At 41.2% G+C, this 18,018-nt stretch overlaps 1 protein-coding gene and 1 long non-coding RNA gene across 4 annotated transcripts; one reads left to right on the top strand and one right to left on the bottom strand.

The window, feature by feature from the left end:
• Positions 1-613: 613 nt before the first annotated feature.
• LOC131896886 (uncharacterized) lies at positions 614-10,920 on the bottom strand. 2 transcript variants are annotated; one of them, XR_009375537.1, is made up of 3 exons: positions 10,748-10,920; positions 1,201-1,461; positions 614-868 (listed from the first exon to the last, which is right to left on the bottom strand). It is a non-coding gene; the product is annotated as an uncharacterized LOC131896886 (long non-coding RNA). The 2 variants fall into 2 exon arrangements; XR_009375536.1 differs by lacking the exon at positions 10,748-10,920 and adding an exon at positions 9,764-9,939.
• Positions 10,144-15,402, top strand: LOC131896885 (cytochrome b-c1 complex subunit 7). 2 transcript variants are annotated; one of them, XM_059247701.1, is made up of 4 exons: positions 10,144-10,301; positions 12,925-12,996; positions 14,283-14,458; positions 15,196-15,402. In XM_059247701.1, the coding sequence occupies exons 1-4, from the start codon at positions 10,283-10,285 to the stop codon at positions 15,271-15,273; spliced, it is 345 nt and encodes a 114-aa protein (XP_059103684.1). In that variant the 5' UTR covers positions 10,144-10,282; the 3' UTR covers positions 15,274-15,402. The 2 variants fall into 2 exon arrangements, with proteins under 2 accessions (XP_059103684.1, XP_059103685.1); XM_059247702.1 differs by having other exon boundaries at positions 10,160-10,301; positions 14,283-14,449.
• The last annotated feature ends 2,616 nt before the right edge of the window (positions 15,403-18,018 follow it).

Consider the following 18,018-nt stretch of genomic DNA (forward strand, 5'->3'; position numbering starts at 1 on the left):
TGTAAACTCCACTCCCGCCCTGATACCCCCTTTGAGGTTTTGGGAAGAATGTGCATGCAGATATGACTGTACCCACTCTGTGATCCCCCTGTGATCAGGCCATGAAATTGTATGGGAATTGTAATCTTATGGCTTTTGTGGGTTTTTCCTTTAAAAGTACCCATGTGATTACAATAGGCACGACTCTTGCTCTTTGGAGCTGAGTTAGCCCGACTGTACAGCTGCTTCTTCAATAAACACCTCATGCTGTTACATCAACTGGATCAGAGTCTGGGTTCTTGGGGCGCCCACTCGAGACCCTAAACTTTGGGGTCTAACATTACCTCAGAGAACTTCTCAGCCTGAAAGACTGAGCTCCTGTCTCCTCCCACCTTATAGTCCTCTCTCTGCCCAGCCATATCACTTCGTGTGTCCACCTCCCTACTGCTGGGATTAAAGGTATGTGCCACCATTCCCTGGCTCTGTTTTTCTTTTAGACTGGATCAATCTTGTATAGCCCAGGGTGGCCTTGAACTCCTGAATTTCCTGCTTCCTCCTCCCAAGTGCTGGGATTAAAGGTATGTGCCACCACTGCCTGGCCTCTATGGCTAACTAGTGGCCTAGCTCTACACTCTGATCTTCAGGTAAGCTTTATTGATTAGATCACAAACAAAATATCACCACACTGGCTCTTAAATATTTCTGCCCCGTCTTCCTCTATCTTCTCTGAGCCATACATGCAAGAGCTGTGATGTAGATGTATCCATTGGGACTGAGCTTGCCACAATCCATTGATCTCTGCATTGTATCCAGTTGTGGTTTTCTGTGATGGTCTCCATTTACGGTAAAGACGGGCTTTTCTGATGAAAGGTAGTAGCTAGATTTATCTCTAGGTATAAGGATAAGATTTAGAAAGTTAAGTAGTTATGCTGCTCTAGTAAAGTGGTGATAATAGATTGTGGATAAGTATTTAGAATACAGTTAGAAATTATGTTGGTTTGGGAAGATGGCAATAGTAGATTCTCTAGGTTCTGTGACGTCTCCAACAACAGGTAGTTGGCAGTTTACAGTAGCAAGCATGCATTCCCGCCTATTGAGCAGGCTGATTGGACAATTAACTCCAAATAGGAAGTTATTGATTACCCTTTAAGATATCCCCACTATTCCACAGTTGTGGATGTTTTCCTAGGCCCATCATTTTTGTAGTCATAGGCTTTATACCTGGGTAGGACTGTTGATTGCGTTTGTCCCTTGACAGATCTCATTGCACCTTCCAATATGTTAAGAACCCGTCCTTAGGGAAGAGGCTTCCAGGTCAGTTGCAGCTCCATTTCTCTAAGTCTTATGTCCAAAGCATGTGGTGTCTCTGGCAATAGGCTTTCTTTCAAGTATGAGAGGTGCTGTGTGACCCTGGCACACGAAGTCAGAAGAGGGCGTCAAGTGAATCCTTCATTCTTTAAGTGCAACCTGCATACAGATCACCTAGAAGATGCAAGGCAATTAGGGAGAGGTTTCAGAAGCCTGCAGTCTGAGGAAACAAGATCAGCTGAGGAGTTGGCAGAGCGCAACCCAAGAACACAAAAGAAGGAGCCGTCTAGCCACCAGACCGGGTCACCAGAGTCATAAGCCCACCCTACTTTGGGAACAGGTAAGGTCCTATCTCCCATCTGGCAGACCAGATCTCTAGCCCCTCTAGCAGCTGCCTGGTCCCTGCCAGTGGAGCCCCAGGGACCAGAGAGCATCCTCTTTCCCTGCCCCCTCACCAAGAAAACCATCCCATGTGACACCAACAACCAGCGGAGCCATAAGTCCACCCTGCACTGATTGGGAACAACTGCTCCCTGAGACAGAACCCATTAACACCAATTGGATTAAGCTGCTCCTGGAGAAACAGAGCCCATCAAGCACCAATTTGACCAAAAACTCCCAGTGGACCAAGACTACCAATTGGAACAAGAGAGGCACCCTCAGACAGGCATCGCCTGCACCAAGCGGAGGAAGAGATGAGTAGATAGATACCAGTGCAAAAATACAGGCAACAACATAAAAACCTATATGACAGCATCAGAACCTAGTGTTTCTACACCTGCAAGACCTGAACATACCAATGCAGTAACACAAGAAATCAATCCTAAAAATGACTTTAAGAAGATGATAGAGGCCCTTAAAGAGGAAATGAAAAATTCCCTTAAAGAGGTAATGAAAAACCCCCTTAAAGAGGAAATGAAAAATTCCCTTAAAAGAAATGGAAGAAAAAACAAACAAAAAATTGGAAGAAATCAAAGAAAGCCAAGAAAAAGCAATTAAACAGATGAAGGAAACAATTCAAGATTTAGAAGCTGAAATCGAGACAATAAAGAAGACACAAACTGAGGGAATGCTGGAAATAGAAAATGTAACTAAACAAACAGGAACTACAGATGCAAGCATAACCAACAGAATGCAAGATATGGAACAGAGAATCTCTGACGTTGAAGACACAGTAGAAAAAATAGATTCGTTCGTCAAAGAAAACGCTAAAGCCAAAACTGTTGTTAAAACAAAACATCCAGGAAATTTGGGACACCATGAAAAGACCAAACCTAAGAATAATAGGTATAGAAGAAGAATACCAATTCAAAGGCACAGAAAATATATTCAACAAAAACATAAAAGAAAACTTTCCCAACCTAAAGAAAGAAATATCTATGAACATAGAAGAAGCTTACAGAACACCAAATAGGCTGGATCCAAAAAAAAATAGTCCCCTCACCACATAATAATCAAACCACTAAACATACAGACTAAAGAAAAATATTAAGAGCCGAAAGGAAAAAGGCCAAGTAACATAAAGGCAGACCCATCAGAATAACACCAGACTTATCAATGGAAACTATGAAAGCTAGAAGGTCCTGGACAAACATTATGCTGACACTAAGAGACCATGGATGCCAACCCAGACTATTACACCCAGCAAAACTCTCAATCACCATAGACGGAGTAAACAAAATATTCCATGACAAAAACAGACTTAAACAATACCTATCCACAAATCCAGCCCTATGGAAAGCATTAGAAGGAAAAATCCAACCTAAGGAAATTACACTCATGAAAAACTCAGGCAATAGATAATCCCACACCAACAAATACCAAAGAAGGGAAACAACACTACCACCAAAAAATAACAGAAATTAACAATCACTGGCCATTAATATCCATCAATCAATAGTCTCAACTCACCTATAAAAAGACACAGGCTAACAGAATGGATATGAAAACAGGATCCATCCTTCTGTTGCATACAAGAAACACCTCAACTTCAAAGACAGACACTATCTCAGAGTAAAAGGCTGGGAAAAGGCTTTCCAATCAAATGGACTTAAGAAGCAAGCTGGTGTAGCTATCCTAATATCTAATAAAATAGACTTCAAACTAAAATCAACTGAAAGAGATCAGGAAGGACATTGCATATTTATCACAGGGAAAATCCACCAAGTATAGGAGGCAACCTAGGGCAACAGCAAGAGCCTTTGTTTTTTTTTTTTTTTTTTTTTTGGTTTTTTGTTTTGTTTTGTTTTTTTTTTTTTGGTTTTTCGAGACAAGGTTTCTCTGTGTAGCTTTGCGCCTTTCCTGGAACTCACTTGGTAGCCCAGGCTGGCCTAGAACTCACAGAGATCCGCCTGCCTCTGCCTCCCGAGTGCTGGGATTAAAGGCGTGCGCCACCACTGCCCGGCAAGAGCCTTTGTTTTGTGGGTAGTCTAATGGCTCCTGACCAACAACTTGAAGGGAGGTTTTCCATGGCTGACACTAAAATTTTTTTTGTAGTCTATGGCTCTTGAAAGCATTATCACCCCATGTGCAATAACTCCATTTTATATAATTCCTCTTCCCTCCCCAGTTAAAGTGCCCCCCACCCATTCCCATTCCATGCATCTCTGTCCTACTATCCCCTCAATAGAGCTCCTTCTTTGCTGATTGCCCCAGGATGCCTTTCTATTTTCCTGGCTCCTGCATGGAATGGAGTAAATGGCTCCTTTTACTACAGGCTGTACACACTCAAACCTAAAGATTCAAAGTTAGGATTCACAAGTAACAGAACAGAATCTGTCTTCTGGGTTGGGATCACCTCAATCAGTATATTATTTTCCAGTTCCATCCACTTGCCTGCAAATTTTATTATTTCATTTTGCTTTACAGCTGAATATAATTTCATTGTGGTTATGTACATTTTAATTATCTGTTTATCAGTTAAAGGACATTGACATTGTTTCCATTTCCTAGCTAGTAAGTAGAGTGGCAATGAACATAACTAAGCAAGTGTCTGTAGTAGAATATAAAATCTTTAAAGTGTGTGTGTGTGAATGCCAGAGGTCAAAGTGGTATCTTTTCTGTCCACCTACTTATTTGAGACAGGGTCTCTCACTGTACCCAGAGCTCACCAATTCCACAAGACTATATGGCCAGCAAGCCCCAAGGACATTCTTTCCTTTGTTTCCCCAGAGCTAAGGTTATTAGTGTGTATCACTGTGGGTAGCATTTTTATATGGGTGCTGGGGATTTGAATTCAGTTCTTCATTCTTGTGCAGCAGGCCCTTAACTAGCTGAGCCATCATCCCAGCTGATTTAAATTTTTTTTTTTTTTTTCGAGACAGGGTTTCTCTGTGTAGCTTTGCGCCTTTCCTGGGACTCACTTGGTAGCCCAGGCTGGCCTTGAACTCACAGAGATCCGCCTGGCTCTGCCTCCCGAGTGCTGGGATTAAAGGCGTGCGCCACCACCGCCCGGCGATTTAAATTTTTTTATCACTGTAAGTTGATGGTTTCATTAGAAATGATTTCTTCTAAGGATTTATTTATGTGTTTTATATGTATGGGGGTTTGTCTGCATGTATGCACACTAGAAGAGGGCATCTGATCCTATGACTCGGACTACAGTCATAGACAGTTGTGGGCTGCCTTGTGGGTGCTGGGAATGAACTCAGGAACTCTAGAAGAGCAGCCAGTGCTCTTAACCACTAATCCCTCTCTCTAATCCCAGAAATGACTTCTTGATGTTGTCTATTTGTAGACATATACCTTGGTAGGGATTTCTTACAAATTTCCAGTAAATTAATTTGTGTTTGATTTAATCATCCTTCCTAGGAAGAACTAAAATATTGTGAGCTTAGAGAAAAGGAGTAAATTTACTACAGGCCAACAATGTGTCATTCCTGGGAAGCTTTGAGAATAGTGGAGGATTTTCTCCTTTTGCATTCACTGGTCTTTGAAAATAGTTTTGTTACAGATTTTTTTTTCTTTTGAAATGTTATGAGTTGCTAGAGCATAAAATGTCACTCATCCAGTATCTCCTGCTCTACTCAAACAGACCATTTGGGATTATCCATCATGTCACCTTCTCTGAGCATGAGTATTTAAAGTTGTCCACAGTTAGTTACTGGGAATCAGGAAAATCTGAAGATAAGCAATGAGACATAGTGATGGCCATAAGAAACCTTGGGCTTAGCACCAGCAAGATTTATAGCATGAGCTGGTACATTTTCCCCAATTACTATTTATATGTTAACCAGGGCAAGTGACTTGGTCCCTATGTCTTTGCTCAAGAAGTTTCCTCCCACAGTGACTCTGTGCCAATATGGTTTGGCTCATTGAACATTATTAAGCAGTGCCTTGAAAACCATTTATATATTAGGGCTAGTCTTAGAATAATTATTAGAACTATAAAGAGGACCAATTACTGGAGAAACTGGGTGGAGAGGAAGATGGCTGGCAAAATAACAATTTAAAAAAAAATCCAGCCATTTCAGCATGGCAAGTGATGTGAGGTAGGAAAGCCAGCAGTGTGTTTCAGTCTTTGCAGAAACACCCAGCCAAGTCAAAGTTGGGACATAATGAGTTTTAATTAGGATGTGGTTTATTTTACACCAGAGTTCTATGTTGTATTGGATATCCTGAAAGACTACTATGATTGACTAAGTTGATGATTGCTCAGGACCAGATATAGTATCTTTCCTATTACTTATTAATTTGACATTTAAGGTTCTAAAATACATTGGTTAATGTGACACAGTTGTGTGTTTCCATCAGTTCTCCAAAGGGTGAAATGAATAAACAAAAAACAGCTAAGAAAGCACAGACTTACCTGGTCTATGTCTGGGGACTTCATTTGCCTTTATGAACAATCCACTCAGAATAGGCTAGCTTGGGGCTAACTAAGGCAATGGCTTAGTCAGCCAAGTGCTGCTCACATACGGGAACCTCAGTTTAATCCCCAGAACCCATGTAATAACTGAGGGCTACAGTTCACACGTAATTCCAATGCTGGGGAGATGGAAGCAGAAGAATCCCTCGGGCTTGCTGGCCAGCCAATCTTGTCCAAATTGGTGAACGCTAAATACAGTGAAAGATTCTATCTCAAAAGCTAAGGTGAAGAGTAGTTGAGAAAGACATTCAACTATTGGGGAATATTATTTTAAGGTGTGTTACTTTGGTTTATGTTGCATTTGCTTAACTCGCTGAAGCTGTGTTACTGTGCCTGTCTAAAACACCTGATTGGTCTAATAAAAAGCTGTACAGCCAATAGCAAGGAGAAAGGATAGGCAGGCCTGGCATGCAGAAAGAATTAATAGAAGGAGAAATCTGGGAGAAAAGAGATCTAGGAGTGAGAGAAAGCGGAGACATCAGAGACCAGCCACCCAGCTACACAACCAGCAACAGAGTAAGAAAGAAGGGTATACAGGAATAGAGAAAAGTAAAAGCTCAGAGGCAAAAGACAGATGGGTTAATTTAAAGTTAAGAAAAGCTGGTAAGAAGGATAACCAAACTACAGCCCACTGCTCTAGAGAAGGTAGCTTAACAAGGATTACCCTAAGAGGGACGCATGGATTGCCCTAGGAAGGGGAATTAGATGAGCTCTCCATGGGTAAACTAAAAGGGGGGGCAATAAAGAGCAGGGGATGGGGGATGAGAACATAAGGGAATGGGATGGTCAAGCTGGAACAGGGACTGAGTGGGAGAGCAATGAAAGAGATACCTTGATAGAAGTAGACATCATGGGGATAGGGAGAAACCTGATACTAGGGAAGTTCCCAGAAATCCACAAAGATGACCCCAGCTTAGACTACTAGCAGTGGTCTACCACTACCAGTAATCAGATCAGTGAATACCCTGACTATCATCATAGTGCCTTCATTCAGATGGAAGCAGATGCAGAGATCCACATCCAGGTACCAGGCCAGGCTCCAGGGGTCCAGTCGAAGAGAGGGAAGAGGGATTCTATGAGCAAGAGGCATCAAGATTATGATGGGGAAATCTACAGAGACAACCAAACTAAGCTAATGGGAACTCATGAACTTTATACCAACAGCTGTGGAACCTCCATGGGACTGGACTAGGCCTTCTGTATAAATGAGACGGTTGTATAGCTTGATCTGGGGCCCCCTGGCAGTAGGATCAGGATCCATCCCTGGTGCATGAGCTGGCTTTTTTGAGCCCATTGCCTGTGGTGGGACACCTTGCACAGATTTGGTGCAGGGGCTTGAACCTGCCTCAACTAAATGGACCAGGCTCTGCTGACTCCCCATGGGAAGCCTTACCTTTTAAGAGGAGGGAATGGAAGGTGGGTTGGAGGGGGGGAGGCTGGGGAGATGAGAGGAAGGAAGAGAGGGGGATCTGTGATTGGAATGTAAAATGAATTAAAAAATTAATTTTAAAAAAAGCTGGCAAGAAACAAGCCAAGCTAAGGCCGTGCATTCATAATTAAGAATAAGCCTCCATGTGTGATTTATTCGGGAGCTGGGTCACAGGCCCACAAAGAAAGAGTGAGAAAACAACCAACAATATTCAACTTAGACCTCTGGCATGCACATGTCAACACACATACATGTACACATACATGCACACATATTGACACACAAACACACACACAGGGCATACAAAGAATGTGTTAGCTGTGCTGCTGTGATGGAAAATCCTAAAGTTTTAAGCAATTTAAAACATAAATGGCTGTTTCTTGAGCATGTCTATCTTGAGACTACAAGTGGTTTAATGGAACAGATTGATGCATTCTGGATGTCTTCATTATGACTGGAGTGTCACCAATCTTCTAAAGGGAAAAGAAATGTCAAAGATTACTCTTTAAAACTTGCTGAGCTTTTTTTTTTTTTTTTTTTGGCAGGGTACACCAAAGCATCACATGTATTAAAGAGTCAAAGTAGTGTAATCTCTATGCCAGGAGTAGAGAAATAAAACAATTTTTAAAATATTAAGATTCATTGTAGTAATTTGCATGTATATGTGTGTGAGTGTATGTTCACACATGCATGAGGTCAAAAGAGGCCATCAGATCCCCTAGAGCGAAGAGTTACAGGTGGTGATGAGCTGCCTGACATTGTTACTGGAAACTGAACCCAGGTGCTCTGGAAGAGCAGCAAGTGTTTGTATCCACTGAATCATTTCCCCAATCCCCTAAAACATTTTAAACCATCATTAACAAGCACTAACAAACACCAAGCCCTAGGCTTACTGCCTATAAAGCTGGATTTTTTTTTTTTTTTACTATCGTGGATATCTGATACTTTGGCATACCTTGATCTTCCTCTCTAGCCACTTTCACCCTGATGCTGAGACATGTCAGGATGAAGAGTTTAATGAATAACCTCTGCAAAGCAATATGCCAGTGTACTAATCTATTTGTGTATTCCTATCGTTCAGACTTTGTATTAACTACTGCATACACTCTTAGAGCTGAGGGATATAAGGTAGCAGAAACAGAAGGGAGAAGGCAACAGAACTTTAGAACTTGTGACTAAAGCCATTAAATAACATCTTGAATTCATAATGATACAGTTCTATGCTGTCCCAGGTTTCAACTTAAGACTGAAAGACAGCAGGGTAAAGACAATGTTGAATCATGGTCAAACTCAACAGTACTATCAGTTTCTCTATTTTCTGTCCTTAGTTTTATGTCTTAGACTTCACCTGTTGTGGCTGAGACCTTGAAAGTATACAGTCTATGTACTTGCTACACTTTTAATATTATATACAGATTCTAAAATATACCTTAGGTTTAATATGTTTTGTTTGTTTTGTTTTAGGTGAGTGGGTGGTGGGTGATCCAGAATGGTGTCAAATTCACTATGTAGACAACTCTAGCCTAGAACTGGCAGTGATCCTCCTGCCTCAGCCTACTGAATTCTAGGATCATAGGCATGTGTCACTACTCCCGCCTTAAAGTCATTATTTTTAGTTTATCTGACCTAACTTTCTACTAAAATGGTCTGATATGGATCCTTACATGGAGAAAGTGAAGCCTAGAGGTTTAGTCTTCTGGGATTAATTGTGCAGCATATGATTTTAGAAATAAGGAAACCTGAATTTGAACCTGTATTTCTCAATTCTAGTTAAAAAAAAAAAAAAAAAGACAAAAAAAAAGTGGACTCCTCCCAATTCAGTGCCTTTGGATAAGTTATCTAATCTTTCTGAGGTTCAGCTTCCTTTTCTCTCCAATACTGATAAGGACGGTAATTACACCATAGATTTAGAATTAAGTGAGAATACAGCCACCCTTCTGTGTCTGAAGATCCCACATCTAATGATTCAATCTGCAAGATTGGGGCAGGATATATCTGTATTGCACATGTATGTACATTTTCCTGTGTTATTTCCAAAATAATGCAGTGTAACAGCTATTTGTGTAGCGTTTATTTCATACCCTGTATTAAAGGTAATCTAGAGGTTATTTAAAGAATGCAGGAGATACATGTAAATTAACTGTCTCTAAGTAATGGTTCCATTAATACCGTAAAAGTACCTTCCTGTAACAGAACCTTGAATATCACCGTCTCCTAACTTCTCGCTCAGTATTTTTCCCATTGTGTGACGAAAAATGTTTCTTGCAACCGAGCGCACAAAATCATCAGCCCAATGTGTGGACTTAACTCAGATAAGAAAGCCTAAACAAGAGCCTTCCGCGGGCCGTCAGAGCTGCGCCTGCGCGGGCGCCGCCCCCCCCCCCCCCCCGAGTATGCAGGACGCCTGCGCGTGAGCCCTCCTCCCTCCTCTCTCCCTCCTCCCTCCTCCTCTCCCCCACTTCCTCCTCCTCCGCCGCCGCCTCCCCTTCCCCTAAGGTATGCAGGACGCCTGCGCGTGAGCCCTCCTCCCTCCCTTCTCCCTCCTCTCTCTCTCCTCCCTCCTCCTCCTCCCCCCCACTTCCTCCTCCTCCGCCGCCGCCTCCCCTTCCCCCATCCTAAGGTATGCAGGACGCCTGCGCGTGAGCCCCGCACGTCCTCTAGGACTTACCCAGAAGGCAGCGCTTCACTCTCAGGTCAAAATGGCGGGCCGACCTGCTGGTAAGTGGTCCTTCTCGGTTTGCTTTTCCTACCAGCTTGTTCCCCTTTTGCTCTAACTAGTCACTTTGCGCTCTGACGGCCCGCGGAAGGCTCTTCTTTAGGCTTTCTTATCTGAGTTAAGTCCACACATTGGGCTGATGATTTTGTGCGCTCGGTTGCAAAAAACATTTTTCGTCACACAATGGGAAAAATACTGTGTGACGTCCCAGCACAGCTCAAAGGACAGGTTTCGCTGAGCCAGGGCCGGCCAGCCTGAGGGTTGGAACGGGGACCACTGCTGGAAGAAGCCCGCCGTGGCTGGACAGCGGGTTCGGCCTCCTTCCCCTCGGCCTTAGGACGTCTTGGGGAAATGAGGAGGTGAGAAGGTAGCGGAAGTCTGCCGCAGTGAACTGAGGGAGCATTTAAGAGTCAGACGCTGTCCTCTGCGTTAGCTACATAAATCCTACCGCTTCTGTTCGGTTTCACGCTGGTGACAGTGGCCGGAGGAAATAGCGTTCTGACCCCACATTCAGCACCACGAGCTTCTGTCCAATTAGAGGGAGATAAGATATGTTTATGCTGAGGTGTATCTGGAGCGTGAGCTGGAGCTGCAGAGTTGGAAGGACTTGTGTTTACTGTAGGCAGTAGAACAAATGTGTCGTGGGGTAGAATGCCAGAATATTGAAAACATTCACTTCAAGTAGTATCCCTTACCCCCGCCCCCCCCCCCTTTTTTTTAAAGCAAATCTTTGCCTTTTGGCGGTATAAATTGGAATAGCGTTTCAAAACAATACTGGTACCTTTCTCACAGTCCCTAGAAATTGTGAAGGTCACCTACTTGACAAAATTTTAAGGAACCTTACCAAATTTAACGTAGTCTGCGTAGGTGTTCCTGCTTAATACTAGAGACTTGATGCCTTCTGCAACAGGCTTTTAACCTAGCTAATGTGGAAAGGGTGAACAGAGTAGTGCCTGGCACATTATACGTGTTAAATGAATATTAATCGTTGCTGTGTGTACAGTTTAGCTCCTGTGAGTTTGTTTTTAGATTTTTTTTTTTTTTACTCATTAAGTTTTATATTTGAATTTTTTGAGTCAGGGTGTCATGTAGCCCAAGCCAGCTTTGAATTCACTGTGTATTGAAGGATGACCTTGAACTTCTGATCGTTTTGGTTCCCTAAAAATGCTAGAATTGAAGGAATGCACCACCACACCCATTTTATGTGGTGCTGGAGATGGAACCCCTAGGGCTTTGTGGTACATGTTAGGCAGGCACTGTACCAACTGAGTGATTAGTCCTTAACTGCTTTAATTTTCTCTTAGAAACTATTTTATACACAACTTTTAATTTCTGAGGTTGGAGGAAGCCATTAGTAATCTAAACCTAAGGAGTAGGAAGTCATAAGGAACTAACTGAGAAGATAACTTGCTTTTCTTCCTTGGTAAGAAACTAGCCCTAGACAAAATTTTAAAAGAAAATTTAGGGCATGAGAAGAGAGTTCAGTTGATAAAGTGCTTGCCTTGCAATGCATGGACATGCCTGAATTCAATTTCCAGAACCTGTGTTGTTGGTTTTGTAATAATGCCTTAGTTCCAGACCAGCCAGTTACATGGTGAGCCCTGCCTCAGTAGCCCTAGTCCATGCTTTTAGTGTTAGTGCCGGAGAGGTGGAGAGATGGTAGGTGGATCTCTGGGACTCATAGCCTAGTATACTTGTCAAGTTCCAAGCCAGTGAAAGATGCCATCTCAAAAATGAAAAAAGATGATTAGGACCTAATGTTGTCCTCTGGCCCACACTTGTCCCTCTCCCACCCCTCATGTTTTAAAAAGAAAGATAAGGCTTGTTTCCTTTACATCTGTCTTGTCAACATCAGGCACTCTCCTGCTTCCTTGACCTCTTCTAGGTTACTTACTCATCAGGCTCAGCTTTGTTCCCCAAAGGTTATGTTGTTTTTGTTTGTTTTGTTTTAAGGCTGAGCTATGTGTTCCCAGCCCTTATTTTAGTTTTCATTTGTTTGTTTTCACAAGGTCTATAATTCACAATCTTAACTTGGCTTCCTGAATGCTGAGGTTACATGTGTGCTCTGTTACAATAAATTTTAACATGGAGTATTTCTCCTTATTCTTGTTCAAATCCCTTGAACAGTTTGGGAGGAGAAAAATCTATTGATACTTAAATTATTAAGTGATGTTATAAAAGTTTTTCCAGAAATTATATTTCAAAGATGATAGCGAAATGAGATTATGAAAACTAAAAATTTTGGAGACTAGGAGAAGCCTGTCACCTAACCTGAAATCTCATAGATTTACCCCCTTTGGAAAGAAAAACTAATTTCTGCAACTACAAATATTAGAAATGCTCCAGGTCTCTTTCCTGTCCCTGATTCTTTCAGTTCTGATAGTAGCAGATGATGTCAGGGCAGAGGGCATTGGACTTTGAGAACCCAAAGTGGCAGGAAGTATACCTGTGGATGAATATTAGGCACCTTCAGTATTGAGCTCATGGTTTTCTCACATGATGTCAAAAGTGAAATAATTATCTATATTGTGTACAAAGGGATATTTACTCTTAAATTTATAAGAGTTCTTTGGCTATTGATGCATTCGTCTGTAAGTGTAGCAACTAACAGTGTGGTAATTATAGTTGCAGTGTCAAGCAAGTGGCTGGATGGTTTTCGAAAATGGTATTATAATGCTGCAGGATTCAACAAACTGGGTAAGTATCTGTTTTCTGTGGTCCTCTTGTTCTTCCTGAATGCAGTGCGTGTTCTTCCTGAATTTTTAAGAATTCTTATAGTTCCAAAAAGATGTTTTATTTTGTTTTTGTGTGTGTCAAATTTATTTTGAGTTCTTGATCTTTTAAAGAGAGGGCTAAAGTCCCAGATGTTTGCTTTCACATCTTTATGTGATTTGTGAGCTTTCTTAGAGCTTTCTAATTTTCTGTGAACTTTATTTTGTGGTCTAGAAGCTGAATGGAAGCATCAGCAGATCTTAGGATTCCTTAGTATAATTTTAAGTTCTTTATGACTTTAAAAAAGAATTTCTCATACCAGTGTGTGCTTGTGGAGGTCAGAGGAGGACTTCTGGAGTCCATCAGTTCTCTCTTTCCTCCATGGGGTCTAGGGATCAAAGTTGGGTCAGTAGACTTGTGCAGTAAGTACCTTCACCTGCCTAGCCATCTCACTGGTTCTAGTTATTTAATATCTTCCTTCATCTAAGATTAGGAAAAGAGATGTGGTCTACTTATGTTTTCGATGGCAAGATACACATTTTAAATATTTTCTGAACTGATTTATATGAAATAGGAATTTTGTTATAGTGGTTTTAAAAGGCCCACATATTCCTTCAAGAAATAACTCAGGTCTGAAATGCTTTTGGTTTCTGTCTTACATAGTGATTTGGTGCTTTTTCAGTCAGATCTTGAATTATAAATCTTAAGATATTTTGCTCATTAGAAAGAGAAAATTGTGAGTGGAGAAGATGGCTCAGTGAGCCACACAAGCCTGATAACCTTGAGTTCAGAACCAGCATAAAAGCTGAAACAGTAGCACAAGTAGCTGTAATCCCAGGTTGCCACTGTGGGAAGATGGGAGGCAGAGACAAGAATTTCTAGAAGCTGGTGGTCTAGCTCTTGCAAGTGGCACAGAGACTCTATCTCAAACAAGGTAGAGAGGCAAGAACTGACACCTTCAGTTTACCCTTTGACTTCTACGTGTATGTGGAGGTACATGTGTGTGCGTGCACACACATACATGAAAAGCTCCTACCACGTATGGTGAGTTATGCCTTAATTTTATCAGTGGAGAGGCAGAGGCAAAAAGATGGTCATTTCAAGATTTCAAGGCAAATAGGAGTCTGAGACTGGGTTATTCTCGAGTTCAAGGCCAGCCAGGGCTACATAGTGATACCCTGTCTTAAAAACAAAAAAAAAAAAAACTTTTTTTTTTTTTTTTTTTTTTTTTGAGATAGCTCTTTAATCTGTTTTTTCTGTTCCTATCACAGGGTTAATGCGAGATGATACAATATACGAGACTGAAGATGTGAAAGAAGCCATAAGAAGGCTTCCTGAGAATATTTATAATGACAGAATGTTTCGAATTAAGAGAGCTCTGGACCTGACCATGAGGCATCAGATCTTGCCTAAAGAGCAGTGGACAAAATATGAGGAGGTAGAACAGGTTTGCTTTTTTTAACTAACAGTGTTTGTCACTCAGCATGCAGTATTAGAAACAGGAGAAACACTCATTGGGGCAGTGCTTTAGTGTTCTCCAAGTCATGCTACAGAAGTAGCATTTCAACAGCAAGTGAGCTTAGCAGAAAACTATCAGCTCTATTTTAAAGAACAACATGGAGAGACTTTGAGCTGAAGTGACTTCTAAAATCACTAAGCAGCTGGGCGGTGGTGGCCCACGCCTTTAATCCCAGCACTGGGAGGCAGAGGCAGGTGGATCTCTGTGAGTTCAAGGCCAGCCTGGGCTACAGAGTGAATTTCAGGACAGGCTCCAAAGCTACACAGAGAAACCCTGTCTCCAAAAACAAAAACAAAATAAAATCACTAAGCTAGTCTGGAAAGCCTGGGCTAGAATCTAGGTTTTCTGCCTCATGGGCCATTTTTTTCTTCCCTCTACTCCAGTTCCTGCTCTAATGAAAAGAGTTTTAGTTTAGTTATATAAAGACCCTGCGTGATCTTCTAGTTCCTAACCTGGACACCATCATTGAAACCTGGCACACCTATAGACATTGTTTTTTCCCTGGTATTCCTTCTGACCTCCTCATTGCATGATCTTTCTGAGGTTTTACATTTGAAGAGCACACAGTTCCTAGAAGTTCAGATTATATTTATGTTACAAGGAAAAAGTTTGATTGTAATGAATTTGAGGTTTAAGACCTATTATTTTTCTTCTTCATTCTTTAGGACAAATTCTACCTTGAACCCTATCTGAAAGAGGTTATTCGGGAAAGAAAAGAGAAAGAAGAATGGACGAAGAAGTGATCTTGTAGTTGAGATCTGTGGATGTGCCTGGTCTTAGCATGTTTTTATGAAGTTTCAACTTGAATCACAATTTAAGAATTATTTGCTCTGCAGAGGCCTCTCTTTAAATAAATGTCTATTGTAACCATTGTTGGAATGTTTGAATTTAATTCAGACTCTTAATCTGATAATTACTGTAATCACTTTTCTGACACAATTTTTTCCACACTTCTAAGATGTTTTAGTTGCTGCTTCACTTCTTGAATATGAGAAAGGCTGCTTTAATCATCTCTTCATTGGCTAGATAATTAACCAGGTTACTAAGAATATATCATTTTATACAAGCCGAATAGTCTGCTTTAGACTTTGTGGGCTAGTGAGACACTGGGAAGTCATAGCAAGGCCTAAACTGCAGGTTGAGATGAAGGAAGAGGCAACCATCACTGGACAGATAGGTCCAAAGTGACTTAGGAAAGGAGGAAATGTTTCCCAGGACATGAGACAGTCTTTCCCAACATGGCTGTCTACTTAGATTTATTTTGCATCCTGCCATCCCAATCTGGGCTCATATAACTTCTCTGTATGTACAGGTGGTGCACATGCTCCTGTGTTGATCAATAATGTGGATTAGAAAATTAAAAAACAACCCCCCCCCCAAAAAAAGCAGGCATTAGGACAACAATAGGGAAAAACATAAAAACAAATTATACTTCCTTTTAAATGTTATTTTAAGAAGTAGGTACATGGGCTGGGCGGCGGTGGTGCACGCCTTTAATCCCAGCACTTGGGTGGCAGAGGCAGGCGGATCTCTGTGAGTTCGAGGCCAGCCTGGACTACCAAGTGAGTTCCAGGAAAGGCACAGAGCTACACAGAGAAACCCTGTCTCGAAAAAACAAAAACAAAACAAACAAAAAAAAGAACTAGGTACAGAGCTAGGCTAGTGTGCATGTCTTTAATCCTAGCACTCAGGAGGCAGGACAGCCAGGGCCGCACAGACTCAAAAACACCAAAAAGCAAAACAACAGAAAAACCAACTAGGTAGTAAGCAGCAAAGAGTTTTCAGATCATAGGCTAATTTATAAATATAAATGAGTCACTGCTGCTGTGATGTGTGAGGTTCTTTGGTGGAGGTAAGAGCTGGGACTGCTGTAGGCACTGCATGAGGAGGAATAGCTGCTGTGGGAATCCACAGAGACCAGATGGAAGAATAGAGATGTTTTCTATTACATTTAAAGTTCATAAAACAATCAAAATGCATAGGTGCATTTGCATTCCTTTGACCACCCCCCAAAAAAAAGAAGACACGTACTGTCCTTTTTAAAATAATCCTAAAAGAGATTTTAAAGCCAGATAGTCTCAGCATCGTAATGTACACTTGTAATAAAAATCCCAGCACTTGGGAAACAGATGGCAGGATTTGAGTTCAAGATCAGCTGAGTTGTATAGTGAGACTTTGAAAAAACATCTTAAAAGTTGTGCTAAAATATTAGCTAATTTATTATTTACCAAATTTTCAGAAAAACTTTGATCCTCAATTATATTTTGAAGCTTATCCTTAAAGTTCTCATCACTTCTCTAATGAATTCGAGCCTTCCTAAAATGTTTTTGCTTCCGCAACTTGAAGGTACCCTCACCAACTTCCTCTCCATCTTTCTGGATGACAACATCTTGCAGGTTTATGGAATTTACTGCTAAGCTATGTATTGATGCAATGAAATCTAATATATGCTGTTATTTAGTTTGGGTATTTTATTACTTCAGTCACTTCTGACCATATTTCCTTTTATATGATTGCTCACTCTTTAAACACACCAGATGATTGTACATGGAACACTTAATAAAATTCATATATGTTAAAATATAAGTGTTTTCATTTATTTGTCCTAATTTGTTTAAATTTTGGTTATATGGGTATTGGTAGAAAACGCATAGCATGAGCCAGTGAGACAATTTAGTAGGTAAAGGTTCTTGCCACCAAGTTTGACAATCTGAGTTCAGTCTCCAGAACCCATATGGTAGAAGGAAACAACTGACCACTGTTCATGCTCATACATTCACACCTACACTCAAACACATAAGTGTAAAAATATAGAAATTCCGATCTTAAAAAAATCCATAGCATTTTAGAATCAAACATCTGATGATGTACATGAGTTAAATTTTGCTAAGAAACTTGCTTGTCTCTGTTAGTAATTGACCATGAATAGCTGAATCATTACTAAGTAGCTACATTTTAGCCTATATACTAGAAAGTCTGTTGATAATTGTTTTGTGACAATGTATTTAAAAATTCTGGATTCTTACTAAATCTACAGTTAAAAAAAAAAAGTATCATCTGAGCCAAAAGGGGTAGTAACTTCTTTTCAAAGAGTCAGCATGTAGCTTCTTTCCATTTAAATTTTGCTTTGCCACAAGCTGGAAACTCAGGTATGATGTCAGGGAATCAGCAAGGCTGACCTTTATAGTCACAGTTCTTCAGCTATGAAAAGAAGGGATTTAGGCTGGGCGGTGGTGGCGCATGCCTTTAATCCCAGCACTCGGGAGGCAGAGGCAGGCGGATTTCTGTGAGTTCGAGGCCAGCCTGGGCTACCAAGTGAGTCCCAGGAAAGGCGCAAAGCTATACAGAGAAACCCTGTCTCGAAACACCCCCCCCCCCGTAGATGTAACCAACCGTCTTATTAAATAAGAGACACAGAGCCGATTCAGAGAAGAAAACCAAGAGGTCAGAACTAAAAGCCTTACCCTTCCTGCTTCAGCAATCCTGCT

The sequence above is a fragment of the Peromyscus eremicus genome, chromosome 20 (genome assembly GCF_949786415.1).
Source record: "Peromyscus eremicus chromosome 20, PerEre_H2_v1, whole genome shotgun sequence".
NCBI lineage: Eukaryota > Metazoa > Chordata > Mammalia > Rodentia > Cricetidae > Peromyscus > Peromyscus eremicus.

Coding starts and splice junctions, on each gene's coding strand:
- LOC131896885 (XM_059247701.1), top strand. Junction 12,997..14,282: donor TGCAGGATTCAACAAACTGG/GTAAGTATCTGT, acceptor TTCCTATCACAG/GGTTAATGCGAGATGATACA. Junction 14,459..15,195: donor AATATGAGGAGGTAGAACAG/GTTTGCTTTTTT, acceptor TTCATTCTTTAG/GACAAATTCTACCTTGAACC.